The sequence below is a fragment of the Petaurus breviceps genome, unplaced genomic scaffold (genome assembly GCF_028583685.1).
Source record: "Petaurus breviceps papuanus isolate PSGF00001 unplaced genomic scaffold, PetGlider_PUasm1.0 47, whole genome shotgun sequence".
In the NCBI taxonomy this organism is placed as follows: domain Eukaryota; kingdom Metazoa; phylum Chordata; class Mammalia; order Diprotodontia; family Petauridae; genus Petaurus; species Petaurus breviceps.
The window spans coordinates 9,086,414-9,113,151 of NW_027186349.1; the positions used below are offsets into that span (position 1 = coordinate 9,086,414).

Genomic DNA, 26,738 nt, shown 5'->3' on the forward strand with positions numbered 1-26,738 from the left:
GTCATCCTGACTCTGGGACCGGTGCTCTTACTCACCGTGCTATGTGGCCGCCCCATACCTATATTTTTTTTAATGGATCATAATCACTGGTTTTTTAAAATGTCAATTTATAAAAGTGTCTATCAACTCTGTACTCATTTCCAGTGTCAGCATCCTAAAATATGGTGTCACAATTAGGAATCATGCTTTTCATTTGTGTTTGCTCATAGATACTTTCTTCATCACTGACTTAAATTCATATCAACAAAACAGTTTAATTTTTTTAGACCAATTTTAATTTTCACAGGAACTTTTAAAATGCAGCTTTGCAGTTAGTAACTTACTAAGAATATATAACCATTTATGCCCCCAAAGAACTATATGTTTTATGAAACTTTATTACATTGGTATGTTCTGCCTAAATTAGTCTAGTAAAATATGTATGTATAAGTAACTTTGTGCTGATTTACAAAAGTGTTTTGGCTCCATTATCTTGACTTCCTCCTTTTCCCCCTGAACATTGTGGCATATTTGTCCATTTTTAGCCCCTATGTACAATGAGAATAGCACCTTATGGATTTCTTAGAATGATTCAAGTTACAATCTAGAGAAATAGAACTGTCTATATTTTATTTGTATTTGTTATTATAAGAGGTATAGAAATTTTCTTTTACTTGCAGTGACCTTGTTAATTTGTTTCTCAAAGAACAAAAATCTGGAGACTAATAATTCTATTTCATCCAGCTGCTTTTTTGTTTAGTTTAACACCTGAGGAAAGCTTGAAACATGTTAATGGAGTTCTCTGTGCCTGAGTTTGTTTGATACTCATACTGTGTACTAAAAATAACATTTATGTTATTAGTGCTTTGAAATAGACAAAAGGTTTGAGTTTTTTTAAATTAACATCTGCCTTTCCACTTCGGATTATAGTAACCTAACATAGTCCCCAGAAAAAATTTTTTTTTAATTTAAAAAAATAACGTGTACTTATCACTTTGTGTTCTAGCCATTATATAGTTTTCTCTCTGTAGGCTTGTCTGTTGTCTAATCTGACCTTTTTTATGTACCTGAGATTTGTAATTAAAGAATGAATTGCTTCATGGCAATGATAGAGCTCAGCCTTTTGCTTTGATGTATAGATCGCAGTGCATAATGTCCATTATGAGTTCTTTAGTTTAATGGGGTAAGAGGTACCATAAGTGAATTTTTTTTCTTTTAGACTGCAATGGAAGTAATGCAATTCAGCAAAGAAGAAGTTCGGGAAATTCTTAGACTGCTTGCTGGTATTTTACATCTTGGAAACATAGAATTCATCACTGCTGGTGGAGCACAAGTTTCTTTCAAAACAGGTGAGGTTGTTTGTTTTTTAACAACTGATGAACTTAACTTTCATGTATGTTTTGCTACTGAAAATATTACTGGATTTGTAATAGAAAAAGCAAGAATAAGAAGACCTGGTTTTTAAGCCAGTTTACCCTCTTACTAATCATATACTTAGTTAAACCCCTCTAAATCTCAATTCTCTGATATGTAAAATGTGTATTTAGGGAAATGTGAAGAGACTAAAGAATATCCTCTATCTGAAAGGAAGAGACTAGAGATTTCTTCCAACTTAAATCTGTAAATACCCCATAAATGACCTTTAGCCTAGGCATTTCTGTGTAATTATAGGGGACAGTGTTTTTTAGGGGCAATGTTTAGTAAGTCACATTTAATAATTAGCATGATTTATGGAGAGGATTCCATAAGAATCTTTTTTTTTTTTAATTTAAAATAATGGCCTGCCTTTTCAATAAGATCTAAACATTCTTTATTATTTATCCAGTCAATATTTTTCCACACTAGCCCTGTATAAAGAAAAGGGTACATTTTGAGTGTCATCTTTTGGAAGTGACTTGGTTAGATATAGAATCATCAAGACACTTGAATTTGAAAAGGCTCCACTCCTCACTACCTGTACGCATGGATAATTCACTGAACCTCTTTGGTTTGAGATTTTACTTAGCCTAAGATACTTTGAATAGATGATCTCTAAGGTTGTTTCAAGTTTCAGTCTTGTGATCCTATGTGTCTTAGCTGATAGAATTATAATTGTAACCAAGAGAAGAGAAATTTGCTTTTTCAAGTATTCTATTCACCCAATATAATTGCATGTCTATATGAATACTTGCTTGTTTCACTGTTCCACAATTTCCAAGGAAAATTATTTCAAAAATATTACTTGGCTAAATATGGACATGGGGAACCTGCAGCCTCGAGGCCACACATGGCCTTCTAGATCCTTGGGTGTGGCCTTTTGACTGAGTCCAAATTTTGCAGATCTTTTATTAAGGGGATTTGTTCTGTGAAGTTTGAATTCAAAGGGCCACACTTGAAGACCTAGAGGACTACATGTGGCGTTGAGGCCGCAGGTTCCCCACACCTGCTAGGCCATGCTGGTGCAGGCTTAAGTCACATCACAAAAAAGAAACCTCCTGTTCCTTCTTGTACAAATACAGCCCCCAATTTGCTTATCTTTTTTAAATTTCTTTTTTCTTTTTTGGCAGCTCTTGGTAGATCTGCAGAGTTACTTGGGTTGGACTCAACACAGCTAACTGATGCCTTGACACAGAGATCAATGATACTCAGGGGAGAAGAGATCTTAACACCTCTCAACATACAACAAGTAAATCTTAGTTTTTCCCTAGGTCACTTTATGAAATAAAGGGAAGATTGCAGATGCTTTCTAGAGGAGATAAATCAAACAGTTTTTGATGGGGCATCATAGTGGAAGGTAAAGGGCCATATGAGGACATTAGGGATCTTGGGATAAAATTTCCAGGCAACAAAATGGCAGAATTGTAGGCTGTCTTTTACTCTGGGATTCTTGCTTTGTTAATTCCTCCGCAAGTAGGCCTAGATGCTGTGAGATTTGGGTCTGAGCCACACAGCTGCTGCTGCTGGCTTCTGAATCTTCTCCTTTCTTAGTACACCCCCAGGGCCACCCTACCTGAGAACACAGGTCCCCTTCTCAGTCGGCCCTGATTCTGTGGCCCAGAACAGGGTATTGGGCAATAAAGCTTCTGGTTTGCACCTGTGCCCACAGAGTGTTTAATGTGTCTGATCTGTCCCACAGGCAGCGGATAGCAGGGATTCCATGGCCATGGCACTTTATTCCCAGTGTTTTGCCTGGATTATTAAGAAAATTAACAGTAGAATCAAAGGCAAAGATGACTTCAAGTCGATTGGAATTCTAGACATATTTGGATTTGAGAATTTTGAGGTATGTTTCAGAAGATATGTATTCAATAATTCTTTCATATATAAGCCTATTGCTGTTAAGTTCCTTAAACTTGACGCTCAGAATGGATTTCTGAAGCTTACTGTGAATTTTTTATTTTTTTCTCTTCTTGACTTCCATTTTATGAAAGGGAAATTTGGAGGTATTTATTGTCCAATACTTCTTCTTTCCTCTCAGGTTAACCATTTCGAGCAGTTCAGTATAAACTATGCAAATGAAAAGCTTCAGGAGTATTTTAATAAGCACATTTTTTCTTTGGAACAACTGGAATATAGCAGGTAATCATGGATTCAAAGTACCATTTCCAAAATGATAAAAGAAAAGTTTAGAATTTTAAAGTTATACTTGAAATTAAAATGTTACCTTCTGTTTATATTATAGAGAAGGACTAGTGTGGGAAGATATTGACTGGATAGACAATGGAGAATGTCTAGATCTGATTGAAAAGGTAATCCATTGTTGGAGAATGTGTTAAAGTCCCCAGGGTGCTCAGCTGTGTTAATTTGTGCTTATGGGAACAAAATAGCTTGTACTAACTTGTACTTTAAAGGTGTGAAAGATGCCAAAATGGTTTATTGTATTCTAATTAGACTTGCCTTCCAGCTTTGACAGTTCTGTGATTCTGTGATCATAGTAGCATTCCTACTTTCCACTTTGATTTTAATTTCAACATTAGCTAAGTTTTTGTATAAATACAAAGGTGTATGTAAGTATATTTATATATGTAAATGTATACATGTATGTTTGCATATATACAAACACACAGAATATATGTATATTTTTGAACCAGATATGGTTGGTTATGCTTTTCTAAAATTTAGATTATATATAGATATCTGAAATTTTTACCAATACCAATACTGTGCTATGCAGTAAAAATAAAGAAATTCCAAAATTCCAGTTACTGAAAATAAATGCATAGCTTTTTATGGAAATGAAGAATCTATGAGGGAGTGGGAGGAAGCAGTGAAGAATCTATGAGGGTGTGGGAGGAAGCAATGTGGTTCATGCAGAGCTCTAACATGTCTGTGACTTAGAGAAAAATCCCAAGGCTGTCTGAGGCACATGAAGGTTAAAGTGATTTGCCCAGGATTAGTTAGACAGCTTGTACATTTCAGAGGAAGGATTTAAGCCAAGGCCCAATGTTATATATTTCCTACCAAGCTTCCTTTTCATGTGATTTTTAAAAAACTATTGTCATTATACAGTTCTTTTCAGTCATGTCCAACTCTTTGTGACCCCATTTGGAATTTTCTTTGCAAAGATCCTAGCATGGTATGCCATTTCCTTCTCTAGCTCATTTTACAGGTGAGAAAACTGAGGCAAAAAGGATTAAATCAAGTGTTTGCATAACTAGTGAATGTCTGAGGCCAGATTTAAACTCAGAAATATGAGTCTTCCTAAGGCTCAGCACTATATCCACTGTACCATCTGCCTGCATCTAACAGCAATTATAAAAACAAAACACTAATATAACCTAAGTATGACCTAAGACCTTTTTTTATCATTCTTAGAAATATGTATTTTATGTACCTTGTTGTATAAGTGAGGGGACAGGAAGGCGACTCTTGATTAAAGGCCTCACAGGAAACCTCTCCTTCTCCTTTTATGTTTTAAAAACATTCCTGTTTTTTTCTCCCCTCTTCTAGAAACTTGGACTGCTTGCCCTTATCAATGAAGAAAGTCATTTTCCTCAGGCCACAGATACCACCTTACTGGAGAAATTACATGCTCAGCACGCTGTATGTCAAAGACCATTCCAGATTCTTCTACCTCAGATATGAACCTTTAGATTAAGTGTACACCTGGTATTTGAGAACATGGATTATTTCCTTAGTGCCCACCACCATATCTGTTTTCCAAATCATAACCTTTTTTTGAACCATTCACTAGAACAGATACTTTAACCTGAGTTAAATTAAACATAGGATCCTTCACATTTGATCCACTGTTATACCATGTTATCAGTATTTAGTGTGAGAGTAGCAGTGATTACATTTACTATAAAACCTTGTGAACGTTAGGATATCTAGCAAGTTAAATATCAGCACTTCTGATTACATATATGGTATCTAGAGTTTTGATGACATACGCCATGTTGCTGGGTTCTCTCTGTGTGTTATATTCCATGTATTGCCCCCTTTTTCTTCATGGGCTTGTATGGGTCCCACCTGTACTCTGTGTCTGGAGTTCCTCCCTCTCTATCTCATACTATTGCGTTTCCACATATCCTTTCAATTCAACCCAGCTCAAATATCAGTGAAGCCTTTCCTGGTTTCCCTAATAGAGAATGACCTCTCCCTCCTAAGGCTTGACATAGGACTCTGTATCTCTTCTTATACACTTAAGTGTTTTTTTGGTAGTTACTTCTAGGTGTGTCCTGTCTCCTTACAAGAAAGTAAACTGTGTCAAGTCAGAGACCAAGATTAATCTAAACTTTGTATTTCCCCTGTTACTTTTTATAGTGCTCTCAATAGAGTGAATACTAAAAATTCTTGTTGAATTATTCGTTTTTTCTTTTTCTTTTTAATTTTAGCATAACCACTTTTATGTGAAGCCAAGAGTTGCAGTTAATAATTTTGGAGTAAAACACTATGCAGGAGAGGTAATATATTTTTAGGATTTCTTTTTCAGTGTTTCAAAAGAGCCATAGTTTTGTCAGTGTGGTTATTTCCTCCATTGACACAGATCACAATTTCTCTGTGCTTTTGTAGACATGATTAGACTGGGGGGATAAAGAAGAACTGAATACTTAGTAGCTTACCTTCCTATAAGGAACCTCCCTGGACTAGGCCAAAGTGAAGATGACAGAATGTTGATTGTCATAGGAGCTGTTCTCAAAGCTTTGTCAGCTTTATGTGAGCCTTCAGGGCTTATACTGTGCTGGTATAGAGCTTTTGAGAACCCAGGGTCACCTCCACTTCAGTACATCATCTAAGTAAGGTTTTAGTGGAAGATTTCTGAAACTCCCTTTAAAATTCCTCTTAAAACCTTTTAGAGAAATACTTGTTTTCTCCAAAGGAAAATAAACTCATTGAAATGTTCTATTTTTACTGTAAAATTTTATAAAGTTTGCTGAATTTTAATCTCTCTCTTGTTCTATCTCTGTCTCTGTCTCTCTCATCCCCCTTCTCCCCTTCCCCCAAATTCTGTTACTCTTTTTGGGGAGTGGTTTAATAGGTACAATATGATGTTAGGGGAATTTTGGAGAAGAACAGAGATACATTCCGAGATGATCTTCTCAACTTGCTAAGGGAAAGCCGGTATGTAATACCACTCACTGAGAAGTAATTGGCCAACAAATACAGATGTGATCTGTTACTGAATTATATTATGTACAGTCTTCATATAGCAGCATTTAAAATATTCTTCTAGAACATTCTGTAATTGCCTGCCCTTGGTAATATTTTTATTACCCACAAATTAAAAAGACATAACATGAATATCTTAGTGATATAGCTTAAGTCACTAAATTCTCTATTCTATTTCCTGTTATCTCTAGAATGGTCAGGAAATTCTCAGAAACAGATTTGAAACCAAATTTATTTTATTTCACTTTAAAGAATTGCTTGCCACTTAGAGGGTGCTACTGAGTCAAAGAGACATGGCAAACCTTAAAAATGGGTTAATCACAGTTTTTTTTTTTTTTAAGCAATCGGGATTAAGTAACATGCTCAAGGTTACATGGCCAGGTGTTTCTGGATGGGTACTAAGTGTCTGAGCCCGGATTCGATCCCCAGGTCATCCCAACGCTGGAGCCAGTGCTCTTACTCACTGTGCTACCTGGCCACCTCATAATCACAGTTCTAAATATTAGTATCTAATATTACTAAGGGCAGCTATTTGATGCAGTGGATAAAGCAGTGGGCCTGTAATCACAAAGATCTGAATTCAAATCCAATTTCAGACTCTGACCCTTATTATCTCTATGATTCTGGGCAACTCACTTAAAACCTACTTGCCTCAGTTTCCTCATCTGTGAAATTAGGTAGAAAAGGCCTTTGTACATGAATCAGTGTTTGTCATTTGACAGCTAAATTCCCAGCTCTGCCTTTGAAAGACACAGCTCCGTGATGAGGCTATCCCACCTTAACATTTTCATAGCCCATAGATTTTAAGTTTTATTTCTAGTGTGAAAGTTATTTGATATGGAATCCATAATTTCTTTTGGATGAATAAACAAATGTTTTTATTTTGTTTATAAATAAAATGTAATTTTTTATTATAACAGAAGTATAGAGAAGTTTCTTGATTTTAATAAGTAAAAAGCTTGAATTATAATCAGCAGCTTAGTTTAAAAAGCTTGTTAGGAAAACACATACATTTTGTTCAGTCATTTCATTTGTGTGTGACTTCTTGTGACATCTTGGGGTTTTCTTGGCAGAGATACTAGAGTGGTTTGCTATTTCCTTCTCCAGCTCATTTTACAGATGAGGAAACTGAGGCAAACAGGTTAAGTGACTTGGCAAGGATAGCACAGTATGTGTCTGAGGCTATATGTGATCTCAGGAAGATGAGTCGTCCTGACTCCAAGCTTGGCATTCTTATATACTATGCCACCTAGCTGTTATAAAGTAGTGGACAGCATCATAGGATGGTTGTATCTTACTGGGTAAAATAAAAACATGCTGTGTGCAAGGTCCTGAGAATTTTTCTTTATCTTATAAGAAATTCCCATTAAGAAAACTCCCTTTATCAATGTAAATCTGCAGATACTTCTCTTGGGGAATTGCCTGGGTCAGTGAAAGGTTAAGAGACATGTCCAAAACCACACAGCCCTATATGTAGATAAAATACCTGATTTTACCAGTCAGGTATTCTTGAATCTGGAGCTGTGCTTTCTTCAATAACTGAGTACTATAGGAAGATAAAATCACATACTCTACTGGGAAATACAATATTCACAAAATTAAACAAATACAAAGTAGTATCTAGCCCAACTCTTTCCTTTCTCTTTCCTACATTATTTTCCTGATGAAACATAGACCCATTTGGGGGGAAGTGATTTAACCAAGGACATACAGCTAGTAAGTATCAAGGCTGAGATTCACAGTTATTTTGCCTCTTATTCTGTACCTATAAATGGAGGCACAATCCTTTTCTAGACTTAGAAGGATCATAGATTTATGGCCAGAAGGAACATCTCATTTAACCCTTTCATTGTAAGGATGAGTCAACTGAGGTCAGTGGGAATTGTGAGGTTTTGTCCAAGTTTTCAGAAGTAGTGTCATCTCAACATATATGAACTATATCATGATTCCCATGGCTAACCTGTTCTTGATAATAAGTTTGCAACCTTTAAAAGTAGTGTTAACTTAGACTAGAGTAAATAAGTTTGAGTTATCTGATTGAAAAAGGGGCTGTAATAATAGGAAGATGAAGCATAATAATTTTGTGATTACTTCTGTGAAGGCTTTGTTGTTTCTCTTTTAGACTTGATTACATCTATGATCTATTTGAACATGTTTCAAGCCGAAATAACCAGGAAACCCTGAAATGTGGAAGTAAACACAAGAGGCCCACTGTCAGCTCACAGTTTAAGGTTAGTTTAAGCTGTCTTTGGTGTCTTATTGTTTAATGTCATTTTAAAAATTGAAAATCATACTTTTTTGTACATCAGGAAATGTTAAAACATTTATTAAAATTTTCTTTAATTTTGAACAAAAATTATTAATAGTAAAATCCTTTAATTTTTAGTAAAAAATGTGTACCTGTTTTAGTTGTGGTTAGAGTGGTATTATCAAATTGTGCTATTTATGAAAATATTTCACTTAAACATAGGGTAGGTTTCTTCTTACATTTGTGTTTATCTCCTTTTCATAAATTTATTAGCTGGTAGATTTTCAAGATTGAATATTAAAGAAATTTTTAATTCAGTAGGCATCAATTAATTTTCTGCTATGTGCCAGATGCGAAAGTCATATCCAGGTGCAAAAGATGTGAACCCTGCTGCCAGGGAACTTCCAATCAATATGTAGGGGAAAGGAAAATACACAAATAATCCTAACCTAGCGGAGAATGAGATACATGCAAAGGAGAGGTTTAGGCAAACTGCTGTGAAATTTGAGAAGGAAGAAATCCATTTTTTTGCTGGAAAGATATTAATGTAAGCTTCAGGGAGGAGTGGAACTTCAGTGGACAGAGATGTGGAGCCCTTTTTTCTCTAGGTGCATGTGTAGGGGGGCGAGGGAGAGGTAATATTGTATGCAAAGGGAGTAGTTGCAATTGCTGTTCCTCTCTATCTTTGTTTCTCTCATGAAAGCCAGGATAGAGAAAGGGAAGAAGAGAACAAGGATCAAAGAATATTGCACTTGGGCAGGAAGATGGATTGTGTGAAGGGAACAGGTAAATCGAAACCAAGGTTGTATGGGTAAATCAGAACCAGAGTTGAAGAAGAACTTAAAATGACAATTTCAGGAATGTATATTTCATGGAGTAAATTATGGGAGTCCCTGAAAGTTTTTGATTAAGCAGGTGAAGAATGTGATCATAATAGTACATCAAGAAAATTACTTGGACATCAGTAATTGGAGTAGGGAAAGACTAGAGGCAGAGAAGTAATTTCGGAAGCTGTTATAATAGTCTAGGTGAGAAGCAATGAGGACATGAACTATGATTGCTTCCACAGAAATTCAAAGGAAAGGGATTGATGCCGGATACATTGCAAAGGTAGGATCAATAGGATTTGGTCATTTGGATGAGGGAAAAGTTATAAGGTAATAGAACCAAGTAACCTGGAAGGATGATATTAACAAAAAACAAGGAGGTTAGGAGAAACAAAATTAAGGGAGAAAATGATAGGTTCAGGTTTTGATATTTTGAGTTTGAGATTCCATCAGTCTTTCAGCAATAGGATACTTGGAGCTCTATGGAGAGGGTGGGTGGTTGGGCAGGGAGGATTGGTTAAAGAGGCTAGAGGAAAGCAATAATAGCATAGCCAGAGAAGGGAAGAGGGTATCATAAATAATGGCATGTTTCACAGTGTCAGATAGCATAGAAAGGTCAAGAAGAATGAAGGTGAGGAGAGGGAAAGGCCATTTCTAAGCTTGTTAGTGACTTTGGAAGAGAGTCGTGCCAGGCACAATGCTAATCAAGTCTTAGGAACACAAAGAACCCCCAAAAATCCTTGATCTCAGAAGATATAGTTGACAACAGTAGATTCCTATGGATACATGTCGGACTTCAAAGGATAAAGGAATGAGTTGGAAGGTGAGGCAGTGAAGCAGCAGGTGTTGACTATTTCTTTTTTTTTTTTTTTTGAAACAGAACCAAAACATTTATTCAAACACCAGAAAGCTGAATCTTAATACCAGAAAGCCAAATCCATCATAGCAACAAATAAATCTACAAACAATAACAATGCAGGGGGCACCACCATCCCCAAACCTTCCCCCTGCTAGGGGCTTCCCATAAATGAACACTCACAGCTTGCTGTCTGCTTCCTCTCTCTTCCTAATATCTAACTATTATCACCAACTTCCTCTCAACTCTCCTTTACCCTTCCTGCTCTACCCATTCAGCAAGTTCTTCCCACCACAGACTCATGTGACCTGGGCTTCCTTGTGACTTAAGCAGTTCACATGGGCTTATTAAAGGATGGGAAAGATCTTTCCATTTACATTACTATTATAGATCTATGTTCCTATGCCATTAGTCCCAGGTTCAGAGTTTCTGTCTTTGCTTCTGACCACCCATCCTACTAGAAGTGTGAATCAAATGTTCTATAGGGACTCTGTTGCTCAATTATAGTGATAGAGTAGAGGGGGACTAGACTAACTCAAACCAAGCAATTCCTGGAACTCTGGGTCACTGTGGAATCTATTAAAATGGCATACTTGCAGTCACTCAAAAGAGGTTTCATTTCTTTATTATGATTTTTTTTGGCTCAATCATAAATTGATCAGTCAATCCGCAAGCATTTATTAAGCAACTACTGTATGTCAGTCACTGTGTTAGGCACTGAAGATACAAATATAAATGACAAAACAATCCCTACCATCAAGGAGAGTACATTCCAATGGAGAAATAAATATGAGCACATGTATATATGCATATATTAATATATTTACATGTATTTATATAGAAATATGTATTTTTATATATGTATGTGTGTATATACACACAGAATAAATATGAAGAAATATATACAAAATAATTATTAAGGGAGGACACTAGTAGTTGAGGGAATCTGAAAGATTCCATATAGAAGGTGGTGCTTGAGCTATGTCTTCTCCTCATTTTTTTTTTAAGGTTTTTATTATCTTTATTTTACATATATTCTCTCCTGAATAAATGGATAGCCACCTGAAAAGACTACAAAGAATCAGACAATGGCAAGCCCTTTTATACTGCTTCCATTTGAATTTCCTTCCTTGTTCCTCCCTTGAGAACTGGGACTGGTCCCAGCTCTTCTGGGTTACAATCTTTCTGACCTGCCCATTACGTAGGTTAGTTAAGCATGTGTGTTAATGAAAAGTTGGTGATCATCCCTCGACAGACCCCCCAGGTCTGAGCCAGCTTAGCTTATATATATTTTTTTTTAATTTAAATGCGTTATTAACTGCTGATTTACATCATTCGTTTCCGCCAGATTTTGAGTTACAAATTTTCTCCCCGTTTTTCCCCCACCCATCCCCCCAAAACAGCAGTCCCATAGGATATCCCCACCTCCAATCTGCTCTCTCCCATATTTTCTCCCATACCCGTTTCAACTTTCCCAGTGGATCTCTATGCCTCAGTGCCTGTATATCTTTTTTCTTAATTACATGTAAGATGGTATTAATAATAGTGTATATATATATATCTATATATATATATATACACACACATACACATACACACACACACACACACACACACACACACATATATATATATTTGAATATTTGATTTAAACTTTCAATTCCAGATTCATTCCCTTCTCCCCCCTGCCACCCCCACTGGGGGGACAAGCAGTTCAGTATAGGTTATACATGTGTGGCTAATGCAAAACAATAACATAGTAGATGTATTGTAAAAGACTGACTATATTTCCCTCCCTCCTATCCCACCTCACACTTGTTCTATTCTCTACTTTGATCCTGTCCCTTTTCAAAAGTGGGTGCTTCCAACTTCCCTCCCCCCCAGCCTGCCCTCCCTTCCATCATCCCCCCTCACATCCCCTTCCCCCCCTATTCTCCTGGAGGGTGAGATCCCCTATTTAGTGTGTATTTCCCTCCCTTCTCAAGCCAGATTCAATAGGAATAAGGTTGACCTATTCCCTTTTGCCTTCCTATTCTTCCCCTCCATTGTAACCATTTTCCCTTGCCTCTTCTGTATGAGATAGTTTGCCCCACTCTGTCTCTTCCCATCTCCTCTCATTATATTCCTCTCACCTCTTAATTTTACCTTTTAAGTATCATCCCTTCCTGTTAAATTGGTCCCGTGCCCTCTATCTATGTATACCTGTAAATGTATATACACACATTCACATATGTATTCATATGCCTGCATACCCTCATATAAAGACATATATATATATATATATTTCTAATCCCTTCAACTACTGAGAAAAGTTTCATAGGTTACAATTATTGTTTTTCCATGTAGGAATGTTAATAGTTCAACTTTGGCCAGGTGGCTCAGCGAGCAAGAGCACCGGCTCCAGTTCTGGGACGACCCGGATCAAATCCGGGCCCAGACACTCATCACCACACCCAGAAACAACAACTGGCCGTGCAACCCCGAACAAGCCACTCAACCCCGATTGCTTCAAAAAAAAAAAATAGTTCAACTTTAATAAGTTCCTTATGATTTCTTTTCCCTGTTTACCTTCTCATGCTTCTCTTGCTTCTTGTATCTGAATGTCAAATTTTCTATTCAACTCTGGTTTTTTCAGCAAGAATGCTTGAAAGTCCTGTATTCCACTGAATGACCATATTTTCCCCTGAAACATGATACTCAGTTTTGCTGGGTAGGTGACTCTTGGTTTTAATCCCAGCTCCCTTGACCTCCGGAATATCACATTCCAGGCCCTTCGATCCCTCAGTGTAGAAGCTGCCAGATCCTGGGTTATCCTGATTGTGTTTCCACAATATTCAAATTGTTTCTTCCTGGCTGCTTGTAATATTCTCTCCTTAATCTGGGAATTCCCGAACCTGACTATAATATTCCTAGGAGTTTTCTTTTTGGGATCTTTTTCAGGGGGTGATCGGTGGATTCTTTCAACCTCTATTTTGCCCTCTGGTTCTAAAACATCAGGGCAGTTTTCTTTAAGAACTTCCTGGAGGATGCTTTCCAGGCTCTTACTTTGGTCATGGCTCTCAGGCAGTCCAATAATTTTTAAATTATCTCTCCTGGATCTATTTTCCAGGTCAGTGGTTTTTCCCATGAGATATTTCACATTGCCTTCTATTCTTTCATTTGTTTGGATCTGTTTAACAGCATCTTGATTTCTCATAAAGTCATTAGCTTCCATTTGCTCCAATCTAATTCTGAAGCAATGATTCTCCTCAGTGAGCTTTTGAGATTCTTTTTCCATCTGGCAAATTCAACTTTTTAAGGCATTCTTCTCCTCATTGCCTTTTTGAGCCTCCTTTGCCATTTGAGTCAGTCTGTTTTTAAGGTATTATTTTCTTCAGTCAGGCTGTTGACTCTTATTTCATAATTTTCTTGCCTTGTTCTCATTTCTCTTCCCAATTTTTCCTCCACTTCTCTTTTCTGCTTCTAAAGGTCCTCTATGGCCTGTAACCAGCTTGTATTTTCCTTTGGAGCTTTTGGTGCAGGAGTTCTGACTTCACTGTTTTCCTCCTGTTCCGTGCCTTGCTCCTTCTTATCCCCACAATAAGAGTGTAATGTTGGAATCTTCTGTCTGCTTTGTTTCCTTTGCCTGCTCATTTTGCCACTCAATGATTTGACCTTTGGGCTTTTTGCCACAGTAGGACTCTGCCACCAGACAGGGGAGTTTTCGTCCCAAACGCTGGGGTTTTCTCAGCTGCCGGAGGTATTAGATGGGTGCCCTCTCTGAGGTCTCCACACGCTCTGGCTAGCTGGACACACACCCCAGGACCTCCACCCTAGACTGCAATCCAGATCCAAGCAGGTTAAAGCAAGAGCAATTACCCCTCAGACTGGTGCTTGGTCCCCCTACACTCTGCAGGCCAGGAGCTGAAGCTGCCACGTGGTGCTGGCAGGCTGTGCTGGTGTCTCAGTGGTTTCTCGCTCTGGGGGTAAAAGCCACACACTCCCACTTCCTGGGTCCCAAAGTCCAGACTGCACTGGCCTCTCACCTTGTCCTTCGCATCTCCGTATTAATAAATCTGGAAACGGCCACAGCTGCTGCTGATCTGGAGTCCCTCTGGCTTGTGGCTGGTCAGGCCCGCCCTGGGGCTAAAGCCTCGGCGTGGGTCTGGGCTTGGCTCCCAGAGCGCTGCGCTGGCCGATTCCTGCCAGGCTGTCCTCAGTGGGAGGTTAGCTTCTCTGTGTCATTTTGTGCGTTCTGCAGCTCCAAAGTTTGTTTAGAGTCCCCTTTTTACATGGATTGGGGAGGGTGGAAGCCAGAGCCGAGGGAAGGTCTTGCTTCTACTCCGCCATCTTGCCTCCGCCCCCGACTATTTCTTCTATGACATTCAAAGTGAAGGGAAAGGAAACAGAGGACAGCTCCTGAGGGCAGGACCAAGAGCCATGGGTAGAAGTGGGTGGAAGTTGCAAAGAGGCAGAGTTAGACTTTCTGAAAAAGGAAAAACTTCCAAACAAAAGAGCTCTGTGAGAGTGAAATGAGCAACCTTAGGAAGTCGTGGACTGTCTCTCACTGGAGGCTGGATGGCCAGTTATTTATGTTGAAGAAGGTAATCTTACTCCTTTATTAACTAAACTCTCTGGCATCAGAATTACCTCCCAGTGTGAACTTCTATTATCCTCTCTTCCTAAAGTGACAGGAAAATTAAGAAAAAAACCTGCTCGTGTCTACAGATAACAGACAGGAAGTTTAGGAGAGAGACAGAGATCATTGGTAGAGCGAAGTTGAAGTGAGATGGCATAAAATTAGTCTTTTAGTGTAAATGTAGTACCTGGTTTCTTCAAGCAGCATGTTATAGCTTGTAGTAGGGAAAAAAGGATGATAGGATTTACCCAGGATGAAAGGGTTAATAAGGTAGAAATAGCAGGAAGTAAACAGAATAAAGAATTCAGGGACTGAGAAGAGTTCTGTTAAGGAGGCTGACCACAGGGTCAAGGATCAAATGATGGCCTGAAGAACTTTAAATGGAAGAATAGGGAGTAATGTTAAAGGATCATGACGAAACAGCTTGAGTTAGAGCAAGAGTAAAGATGTCAGAGAAGTGGAAAGGCCTTAGAGTCAGAAAGGGAATTTTCAGAGTTCAGGGTCTCAGAGGAAGCACAATTTTAGGTCGTCATTATTATCTGAGGTCTGATAACTCTTGGGAGTTGCTAGAGTGTCATGGAATGGAGCTCATCGTAGCTGATATCAGGGACTGTTAAGATGGTATTAGAAAAGTTTTTAACCTTTGTATTGAAATTTCCATGGATAATGACATGGAAAGGGGTAATAGGGAGGACTATGAACCTACTGCCAAAAATCACAGAGAACCATGGGAAAGTCATCAAGATCTGATAGATGAAAGTGACCAGAATCGAGAGAAAATGGCATGAACTTCACAAAAGAGGAATTGTTCATTGTGGTGATAGGGCAAATGTTAGTTATGGTAGAAGTGGCAATGTTGAACATGGAAGTTAGGTAAATATTTTTTATGCAACTTAGTGGAACAGCCTTATGCATACTTATTTTTGCTCTCATTTTTGGAGCTCGTTTATAAGCCTGAAAATGGAGTCAGAGGACCTGAGTTCAAATTCTTCCTTTGATGTTTACTTTTTCTGTGACCTTGGGCAAATCATTTCACTTCCATGGGTTTCAGTTTCTTTACCTGAAAAAGGAAAGGAGAAAGAATATATCTCTTCTGACTCTAAATGTATGATCCTATGATTTTTACTAGTTGAGGATCTGGTGACTTACAAGGTTCTGTGGGGGATATAAAAGTTCAGTTGTCCTTTCTTCTCAGAGAACTTAAATTTCAGTTAGAGACAGAAGATACACATACACAGTCTGACAGTCAGTCAATAAACATTTATTAAGTATTTACAAGGTAACGTATTTTGAGTCCCAAATGAGTGGCACACTTCCATAGGAATTCAGAAAAAGAAGCACTGGGCAATGGTGGTCAGGGGAGGTTTCAAACAAGAAGTGACCTTTAAGAAGGAATGGATAGTATTGATTAAGTAGTGAAAGGTACATTAAAGGCAGACGAAACAGCAGGAGCAAAAGCAGAGGCAGGAGGATACTTGATATATGAGGGACTATGGGTAGTCTAGTCCGACTAAAGTCAAGGGTTTGTGTTGCAAAGTATTATAATATAAAGCTGGAAAGAGAGGCCAGACCAATTTGTGATGGCTAAGGAATTATAGACTTTATACTGTAAACAGAATACCTATTTCCTGAAAATAAAAAGATCATTTGAAATTCCCTGAATGGGAAGGGATGGCAGTCCTTTCCTATTCAGTTTTCTCATAAGTAGAATAAATGATCAGTTACATTTTTTGAAGAAAAATACTAAATTAGAAGACCTTGCTTGAATGGGGGGGAAATGCACTTTTACCAAAAAAAATTTAAGTTTTGCTTTTACTATTTTCCTTTGTCTTATAAAAAAACAAATTTATTAGTTTTGTATGTAGGTAAAATAATCATTTGGCCTGGTAGCAGTAATTATATATACTTTTCTATAGTATGAGACTTCATATATGAGGCTTTCTCCCTGCCTCCCCAACATAAATAATAGTGTCTCTTATGACTTCTTTTTACATTGGACTTGGACTTTTAGAATGAAAATACAGAAGAAAAAGTCTACTCTTTGTCAGCTAAGATTGCTATTAGAAGGGCCTTGGGGTGCTTAGAAACTGAAAGGGTAAAATAATAGGAAACTAAATAAAAAAAAATTTTTTTTAACCTTTTCAATAGGACTCTCTGCATTCCTTAATGGCCACATTGAGCACATCTAATCCTTTCTTTGTTCGCTGTATCAAGCCAAACATGCAGAAGGTAAGATTTAAGGTACTCTCAGATCTAGATGACTTATTATAGTATTTGGCTTCTTGGAACAAGAGTCTCTGAAGGGGGTGGAAGTGGGAGAGTGGATTCTTATTAGTTCTGTTTCTGTCGGGTCACTTGGAAGGCATTTGAATGTATTATGTACTAGTCATATACTCACACTGTTACTCAAATCTTAGGCAGAAACTTTCATTCTAAAACCAGAAGCCAATCATATCTCCATTTTATTATTTTGGAAACTGTCATTACACTTTCATTTGTAATGAAATGAACAATTTTAAATATTTTCAAATTTGTATTTAGCCCCTGAAATACTTTTATGTTCTGACCTCCCTCTTCTCTCCCCTCCCCCCCCCGGATTTGTATGTGTTGTAGAAATATTGTTTTTTTTATAAAGCAGATTTGAATCTGTGTTCTTATACATTACCTTCAGGCAGCTTTAGTATTCGTCTGGACTCTATGATTTTAGTTGTCCAAAGTGCATACAGTTGTTAGATATTGAATACAAGGGAAAGAAAAGCAGAAGCTATGTAAAGAAAGGCAGTTTGTTACTGACATTGCCTATTTTCTAGATCTTTCTCCAAAATTGTACGTTAGATGCTTTTTGCAAATGGTCAAAGAGTTCTGTTTTTGTATTGATGGAAGTTAATCTGATTTGGGAAAATTGATTTTTGGCAGTCCTGTTTTTATGATTGAAAGAAACCTTCTCCAGTAAAATCCAGTAGACTATAAGGTTTGAAAGAAAAGATGGAGTCAACTGTGCTCCTTGTCTACTATAAAGAAATGTGTTAGGAGAGGCTAGGTGGCACAGTGAATAGAGCACCAGCCCTGGAATCAGGAGGACCTGAGTTCAAATATGGCCTCAGACACTTAACACTTACTAGCTGTATGACCTTGGGCAAGTCACTTAACCCCAATTGCCCTGCCCTCCCCCCTCCAAAAAAAGCACCAAAAAAAAATGTGTTAGCTCAAAAGAATATTATATTCAATTTGTTGACCCATAACTAAAAAATAACTGGGTAGAGTTTGACAAATGGATGGCAGCTAAAATGGAGGGAAAGTATTTAGTTTAAAAGGGAAAACATAATATTTCCAACTTTTCTGAGTTTTACATGTAAACTGTAGGTGTTCCCACAGGGCCTTAGTGTATTCATATATGTGTAAAATGATAAATTTCCCTCTGTGTGTACATATATCATACATGCACATGTGCTGTGTTTGTGTTTGGTAACTTAAGCAGAGGAACCTCTCTAAGCTGTTTATAGGTTTATTTTTTTTATTGAATCTAAACTACATAGTTTTTTTAAAGTCATAGCCTCTTCTAATTCCCCTTTTTAGTGTTTCTAGAATACATTATATAGAAAACATTGAGGTTTTCTGTCATTTGGGGGGTATATAAATAAATATTTTTAAAGTCATCCCAGCATTCTAAGAAGTACTTCTTTTACGTAAGCAGCAAAGCCAGTGTTCTTTGTGGTGACACAATGTTTCTATATAACTTTCTATCCCTCATTAAAATGAAGCTTTGATTGTGGGCAAGGTCTACAGATCCCCTTGCCCAACCATACCGAATTTTCCAAGTAGCAAACAAATGCCTTTTTGGAAAAAATATTTCTTAAAATACATCATATTTTATTTTTTTCCCCAATTACAAGTTAAAGCAATTTTTAACTTATTTTTTTAAGTTTTGAGCTCCAGATTCTGTCCTTCCTTCCCCTCCCTCTCTCTGAAAGAAGCAATCAAATATAGGTTATACATATGCAGTCATGTAAAACATTTCCATATTAGTCAAACAAATGCCTTTTTTGAAAATTAGCGTCAGACCTTGGTTAGTACATTTAACGTTACTAGATGCTGACTCATAAGATACTGCTATTCCAATTAGGATTATAACCTATAACCTCAAAATGCACTGACCAAATATATTCTTCTGGAGCCTAACAGCAATCCTTGATGAAATGGAGCTTTTTGTCTATAACCTTTAGTTCTGAAGTAGAGTAATTTCTGTCAGACAATCTTGCTGGTATTCTTCACTTTGGGGCCAATTAACTCTTTAACATTCTATTGTGAATAGAAACCAAGTACATAACCAGATAGAGCACCGGCCCTATAGTCAGAAAGACCCAAATTCAAATTCAGCCTGATAACTTACTAGTGTGTGACCCCGGTCAAGTTTTTTAACTCTTGTTTCCCTCAGTTTTCTCATCTGTAAAATGGGGGGTAATAATAGTTCCTACCTCCCAGGGCTGTTGTAAGGATCAAATGAAATAATAATTGTAGAATACTTAGCACAGTGGCTGTCACATAGTAAGCAATAGCTCTCTTTATGTAAGTAGACCTTTCTTCAGACCTCTACATCAAGCAGTTTTTTATGTAATACAAATTCACCCCTGGAAGTGAGAAAGGAGGGAGGTGGCCAAAAGGAGAGCTATATACCTCTGGAGGGAGATGCCTGGCACAAGGCTCAAGGACATGTAAGATGTGGGGGAGGGGCACAGTAAGGTGAGAGTAGGAGGAAGAATGGGGGTGGAGGGGCAGGCAGAGGAGCAGATGAGTCGGGACCAGACACTGAAGGGAGAAGACAGGTAACACGTGGGGATTGGGGACAGATGTGAGCTATCTGAGCTCCGATTGATAAAAGATAGGCAGGGGCAGACATGCTAGTGGGTGCGTGGGCAAACCTGGCAGAGGTGTCCTCTCCTGGCATGAGAGCTCTTATGCCAGCTCCCCAAACTGGAGCTGTCTCTCCAGTGTGATCTGGTAAATTCTTCTGCTTAAATAAAGTTGAATTTGCATAGAGCAAGGACTGTATATGTAAAGGTTAGCTGCTATTATTATTATTAAGCAATTAATATTTCTCTATTGTAATCAGAACATTTATCTTTTAGATATAGTCTCTTTTGGTTCCTATAATTAAGGTCAACTTTCAATGACTCTACTTCTACCAGAATCATTGGTGACTTAGCACAGCTTCTTTTTTTTTTTCATTTCCGCCAGATTTTGAGTTACAAATTTCCCCCCATTTTCCCCTACCCACCGCCCCAAAATAGCAGTCCCCCAGGATATCCCCTCCTCCAATCTGCTCTCTCCCATATCTTCTCCCATACCCCCTTCAACTTTTCCAGTAGGGCATGATGGATCTCTATGCCCAGTGCCTGTATATCTTATTTCCCAATTACATGTAAAATAGCATTAATAATAGTATATTATATATATATATATATTTTTTTTTAAACATTTGATTTTAAAATTTTGAATTCCAGGTTCATTCCCTTCCTTCCTTGTCACCTACCCTTACTGGGAAGATAAGCAGTTCAGTATAGGTTGTACATGTGTAGCTAATGCAAAACATTACCCTATAGTAGATATATTGTAAACGACTGACTATATTTCCCTTCCTCCTATCCCACCTCCCTCTTGATCTATTCTCTACTTTGATCCTGTCCCTTTTCAAAAGTAGGTGCTTCCAACTTCCCTCCCCACCAAGCCTATCCTCCCTTCCAACATCCCCCTCCATCCCCTTCCCCCCTACTCTCTTGTAGGGTGAGATACCCTATTTAGTGTGTATTTCATTCCCTCCCCAAGCCAAATTCAATGAGAATAAGGTCCCTTTTGCCTTCCTATTCTTACCCTCCATTGTAACCATTTTCATTTGTCTTTTATACATGAGATATTTTACCCCATTCTGTCTCTCTCCATCTCCTCTCAATATATTCCTCTCTCACCTCTAAATTTCCCCTTTTAAGTATCATCCTTTCCTATTAAATTGGTCCTGTGCCCTCTATCTATGTATACCTGTAAACATATACACACATTCACATATGTATTCATATGCCCATATACCCTCCAATATAGACATATATATTTTTTTTTTTCTATTCCCTTCAACTGTTTTCATGCTGAGAAAAGTTTCATCAGTTACTATTATCATTTTTCCATGTAGGAATGTTTAATAGTTCGACTTTGATAAGTTCCTTATGATTTCTTTTCCCTGTTTACCTTCTCATGCTTCTCTTGCTTCTTGTATCTGAATGTCAGATTTTCTACTCAACTCTGGTTTTTTCATCAAGAATGCTTGAAAGTCCTGTATTCCACTGAATGACCATATTTTTCCCTGAAACATGATACTCAGTTTTGCTGGGTAGGTGATTCTTGGTTTCAATCCCAGCTCCTTTGCCCTCCGGAATATCATATTCCAAGCCCTTTGATCCCTCAGTGTAGAAGCTGCCAGATCCTGACTTGTCCTGATTGTGTTTCCACAACATCCAAATTGTTTCTTCCTGGCTGCTTGTAATATTCTCTCCTTGATGTGGGAATTTTGGAAACTGGCTATAATATTCCTAGGAGTTTTCTTTTTGGGATCTTTTTCAGGAGCTGATCGGTGGATTCTTTTTTTTTTTTTTGAGCAATTGGGGTTAAGTAACTTGCTTAAGATTACACAGGCAGTTATTTCTGGGTGTGGTGCTAATTAAGTATCTGAGCCCAGATTTGATCCCCAGGTCATCCTGACTCTGGGGCCAGTGCTCTTACTCAAACTGTGCTACCTGGCCACCCCTATCGGTGGATTCTTTCAACCTCTATTTTGCCCTCTGGTTCTAAAACATTAGGGCAGTATTTCTTAGAGGATGATTTCTAAGTTCTTTCTTTGATTGTGGCTTTCAGGTAGTCCAATAATTTTTGTTGCTGTTTTTCATTTTGTTTAAAAAAAAAATGAGCCAGTGCATCCAGGATCATTCCATAATTTTTCCAGTAATTATTCCGTAATGTTTTGGTTTTCATTATCTCATGTGTTCCTCATCTGTTATAGTCAGTAATTAATTCCATGAAGAAAAACAGATAGTGGAAGAATTTATAAAACGATCCTTGTGTTTTTTAAAGCACTCACAGAATACAAATACAAACACAGATTTCATTTGTGCAAAGAAGTGTATGTAACAGTCTATAAAGTACAGTATTTGACTGCAGTTTTGAATATCAAGATAGTAAAAATCAGGAAACAATTTATGACTCTTTATTCTTCATTTACTTATGTGCAAAAAAAAAGTAGGGAAATTACTATAGTGAATTATACAACTCATCTCCCCGTTTGGGTCACTTTGAATCAGTCAGTAGGTATTTATTAAACACTTACTAGTGCCAGGCACTCTGCTAAACATTGTTGTTACATAGAAAAAGCAAAGACATTGCATTTAAGGAACTCTCAGGAATTGTCCTTTATAAATGAACATTTCAACATTTATCTTAATTTGAAATATAAAATTTCAAAGAGAGAAAATATCATCAGTTGTCTGTTTCCAAAGCTACTTGATGCTGAGCTGTGTTATTACCATGTTCAATTCTTGGAGCCACATTTTAGAAAACACAATGATAAATTGGAAGAGCAATTATAGGAGCATTACCCAGATGGGAACCTCAGAATCTTGCCATACAAGGACTAGTTTAAAGAAATGAACATGTTTAACCTAGAGAAAATTAAGCTGCCATATACTGCCACACAGTTCTGCTGCTTACTACCTGTGTGACCTTAAGCTTTAGTTACCTAATTTGTTTGATCCTCAGTGTCCTTATCTGTAAAACAAGGACACCTGGCTGCCCCTAGGATTATATGGTTTCTAAGGACCTTTTCATCTCTGAATCTGTGATCATAATAAAGTATTTCAGGGGATTTCACACAGAAGAGGATCTACACTCCTCCTGCTTAGACTCAAAAGGTAGAATGAGAAGCATTGTTTGGGATATGGGCAAATTTCAGCTTGATGTAAGGAAAAACTTCCTAACAAATTAAAGCAATCCAAATTGAAATGTATTCTTTGAGTTGGGGAAGAATCAGAGTGGGAGAGGGTTCTTCTATTGAAGTTTTCAAATAAAGGATGAAGGACCACTCATCAAGAATTTTGTAAAAAAGACTTTTTCTCAAGGTAGGGGTTATACTAGATCATTGTTTCCTGACTTTTTTGTATGTCATGGATCCCATTTTGGCATTCTGGAAAAACCTATGGACCCCCTTCTTGGAATAATGTTTTTAAGTGAAAAAAAAAATACTTCATATTTCAAAAGAAATCAAGGTTAGAGAAAAGAAAAATGCAAATTTTTTTCCAAGTTCATAGACCCTCTGAAATCTAGGGGTCCATGGGCCCCAGGTTAAGAATCCTTATTGCTGAACTCCCTTTCAGCCCTGTGATTCTATGAAGAATGTGTATTTATTGAATGTGTAGAAAAGAGAATGCAGTGCCATCTTCTCAGATTTCTAAGAGAATCAACAAACTTGAAAAGTGTCAAAGCAAGTACAAAGTTATGCTCATAGGTAAATGTTGGAAAGTGTTCCTGCTCATTGGAAAGAGTAATCAAATCCGAAGTTTCCTGGAGAAGATTTTATGTGTATCTGTCTGTCTGTATGTAATATACATATGTGTATACCTACATATATATCTACATATAGATATATACACATATAAGCAGACATACACACAAACACATATATACAGAGAGAGATGAGTGGTTTCTGTATGGGGTGATGAGCTTGCATTTCTTGAGGTGTTTGCTTGGGTACTGATGAAGAGAGGAGTAAGCCTGAAAGAAGACGGTTTTGTTTAGGTCTTGGGGAGGGTTTTGTCTGTTATTTGAAGGTTTTTCTTTCTTTCTTTTTTTTTTTTTTAAAGCAATCGGGGTTAAGTAACTTGCTCAAGGTTACACGGCCAGCTATTTCTGGGTGTGGTACTAAGTATCGGAGCCCGGATTCGATCCCCCAGGTCATCCCGACGCTGGGGCTGGTGCTCTTACTCGCTGTGCTGCCTGGCCGCCCCTAAGGTTTTTATTTCTTAGTATGAAGAGAAAACATCTTGGAAATGGCAGTGTTTCTTCCCTACATGGCCGTGGAGTTTGTTTTTTTCTTTTATAATGTATGCTTTCCCACTATTGATCAGTAGAATGTGCTTTCTAAACCCATGTTAGGATTTCTTCCTGGCTTTTAGGTTATGAAGGCTATTTTTAAAACTTTCCTCATCATGGTTACTGCATTAAGTCTTTTGCCATGATGGATTAGCCCTTTTAACCTGTCTTTCTTCCTTCTAATTTTTACACATAATGCTTGCAGATTAATTTTCCTTGTGACACAGATTTGATCATGTTATTCTGTTGTTCAGAACCCTTCATTGACTTCCTGTTTCTTAACATAAAGTTCAAACGCCTTAGCCTGGCATTCAGGGATTTAATTGCCAAACATCATCCTACTTTTCCTGTTCTGTCTCCCTCTATGGCTATCAGCCAGCCAGACTGGCCTGGACCACTTGTCATATAGTATACATCCCATCCCATCCAATCCTAGTCTTCCATTAACTTGATGAAATCCTTCCTCTTCTTACTCCCAATGCCTTCTCGTCCATGAATCCTTCTCTGATTCCTGGTTAGTCATAAACCTTAATGACCCTTCCTTTCCCTGTACCCTCATCCCATAATACTTTCTCCTTACTTGATTTGTGCCTCTCTCATGCACTCAGTATTCATCATAATGATTTGTGTACCTATCCTGTTCTCTTACTAGGGAGTAATAAAATCCATGAAGGTAGGGACCATGTCTCATTTTGTTTTTGTATTACTCCCCAGTGCCCCATACTGTAGGTAAGTACTTTTTAAAATGTTGAAGTTTGAAATATAAAGATTTCTGTAGAATTTGATGAGAAATAAAGGCCAAGACCTCACTAATGTTTGCTCTTGGATGACTTTGGAATAAAAAATGTGATCATTTTGCCTTTTAATTTAAAATTTGGCATATGCTACATTAATAGCTAAGAATAATCTACCATATATAATAAACCATGGGAGATTTATCCTTCAAAACATTCTTTAACCTCATTAGAACAGCTCCCTAAGGAAAGTCAGGCAGTATTCAGTTTTTTCTCACCAAGTATCTAAGCAAATGAGTTCGGACAGAAAGAGTTCTCATTAACATTCCTCAACAAAATCCCCTAAGGGGTTATAAGATGGAATTAAAGAAGGGAACATACAGGTGACTATCACAAAATCTCAATAAGCATGAGAACTAGTCTCCCAGAGTTTCCAGAACATCTAATTTTATGTTGTATCAGAGTTCTCTTCTCTCCTTAGGGAGACAGAGCAACTAATGCCATTTACTGTTGAATCATACCTACCTTTGGAAAGATGAATTTTTATTGTTGGGAGGTGTTATTGGCTTGATTTTCACCATACTTCACTCTGACTTTGTATCAGGGTAGTTATATGATGAAGAAGAAATTAGGTTCTAATCACATATTATCCACTTTTAAAAGCAGGAACTCAGGAAAGCTATATTCTAAAAGGATTAATAAAGTTTCCAGAAAAATGTAATTGGAGCATGTGACCCAATATCCTTTGATAAAGGTGGAGTATAGTAAAAGATTTGGTTTGGGTTTTTTTCTTATCCGCTTTAGGCTTCTTTAGGCTGCTAAGCCTTGTACTGCAATGGTGAAGGTATTATTTAATCTTTGAATTTGTGATGTAGAATTAAATAGTTTATACTTTGTCCTCACCAGAAAAATTAAACAGTTGATGAACATCTTTCTCTGTTTGAATCAAAATAAATAAGCAAAAAAAAAGCAAAATAAATAAGAAGCAAATGTTCCTCCTATATATGTCCTTTTCTTCCAACAAATCTTCTCAGACATTATCAGCATACTCAATGAGCCAAGTGTAAGTTTATGATATGAATCAGATTCTGACTCATACTTTCACTTATTGGACAGATAGATAAAATGTAACTTAATACTTTAAAGGCCCTCCGAGAGTATCTCCTCTAGGGCTAGAAGCAGAAGAATGAGTTAAATGGATTCTTAGAGAATTTCCTGATTCTGGCAGGATTGACTATCTTCAAGAAAATATGAGCATCCCCAGGCAGAAGGCTGGCTGACCTGAATGACCAGCCTATTAAGATAAAAAGGGGTGGAGGGAAGGCAGTGGCAAAATAGAATTTCAAAATATTAAGTCAAATTCAATTATATTCCCTATTTTGGCATCATATACAACTTATGTGCTGTTTTATGTCACCATAGACCAAAACACGATATAGCACTAGGCCAAGAACTAGTCACTGATATTTTCTCAGCTCAGTCATGACTTAATAGACTGATTTCTGAGCTCTTCCAGTCATTTGAATACCTTACCTAATAATTGTTTGACCAAGAACACCTTTTCCTCAGTTTATTGTTTCAATGTGTTTTGTAGAACTAAACAAAAAGCTAAAGTTAAAAAAGATTACTTCCTTTTTCATTTGTCAGGCTCTTTCCTCTAGGATGCCAGGTCATTCATTCACCTAACAGTGTTTATTACTTTCTTACGCATTTTTTATTATTTATTGTTATTTTATCATTTGCTATTTTAAAAATCAAT

General features: G+C 37.4%; 1 protein-coding gene across 1 annotated transcript in view; it reads left to right on the forward strand.

Moving 5' to 3' along the window:
* Positions 1 to 26,738, forward strand: part of MYO10 (myosin X) — a 266,909-nt gene that overhangs the window by 163,784 nt on the left and 76,387 nt on the right. The window contains exons 10-19 of the mRNA XM_069101406.1: positions 1,199 to 1,328; positions 2,526 to 2,644; positions 3,095 to 3,241; positions 3,437 to 3,537; positions 3,641 to 3,707; positions 4,909 to 5,001; positions 5,796 to 5,864; positions 6,440 to 6,522; positions 8,693 to 8,801; positions 17,268 to 17,348. Of these exons, the coding sequence (XP_068957507.1) occupies positions 1,199 to 1,328; positions 2,526 to 2,644; positions 3,095 to 3,241; positions 3,437 to 3,537; positions 3,641 to 3,707; positions 4,909 to 5,001; positions 5,796 to 5,864; positions 6,440 to 6,522; positions 8,693 to 8,801; positions 17,268 to 17,348 (999 nt within the window). The remainder of the gene's footprint in view (positions 1 to 1,198; positions 1,329 to 2,525; positions 2,645 to 3,094; positions 3,242 to 3,436; positions 3,538 to 3,640; positions 3,708 to 4,908; positions 5,002 to 5,795; positions 5,865 to 6,439; positions 6,523 to 8,692; positions 8,802 to 17,267; positions 17,349 to 26,738) is intronic.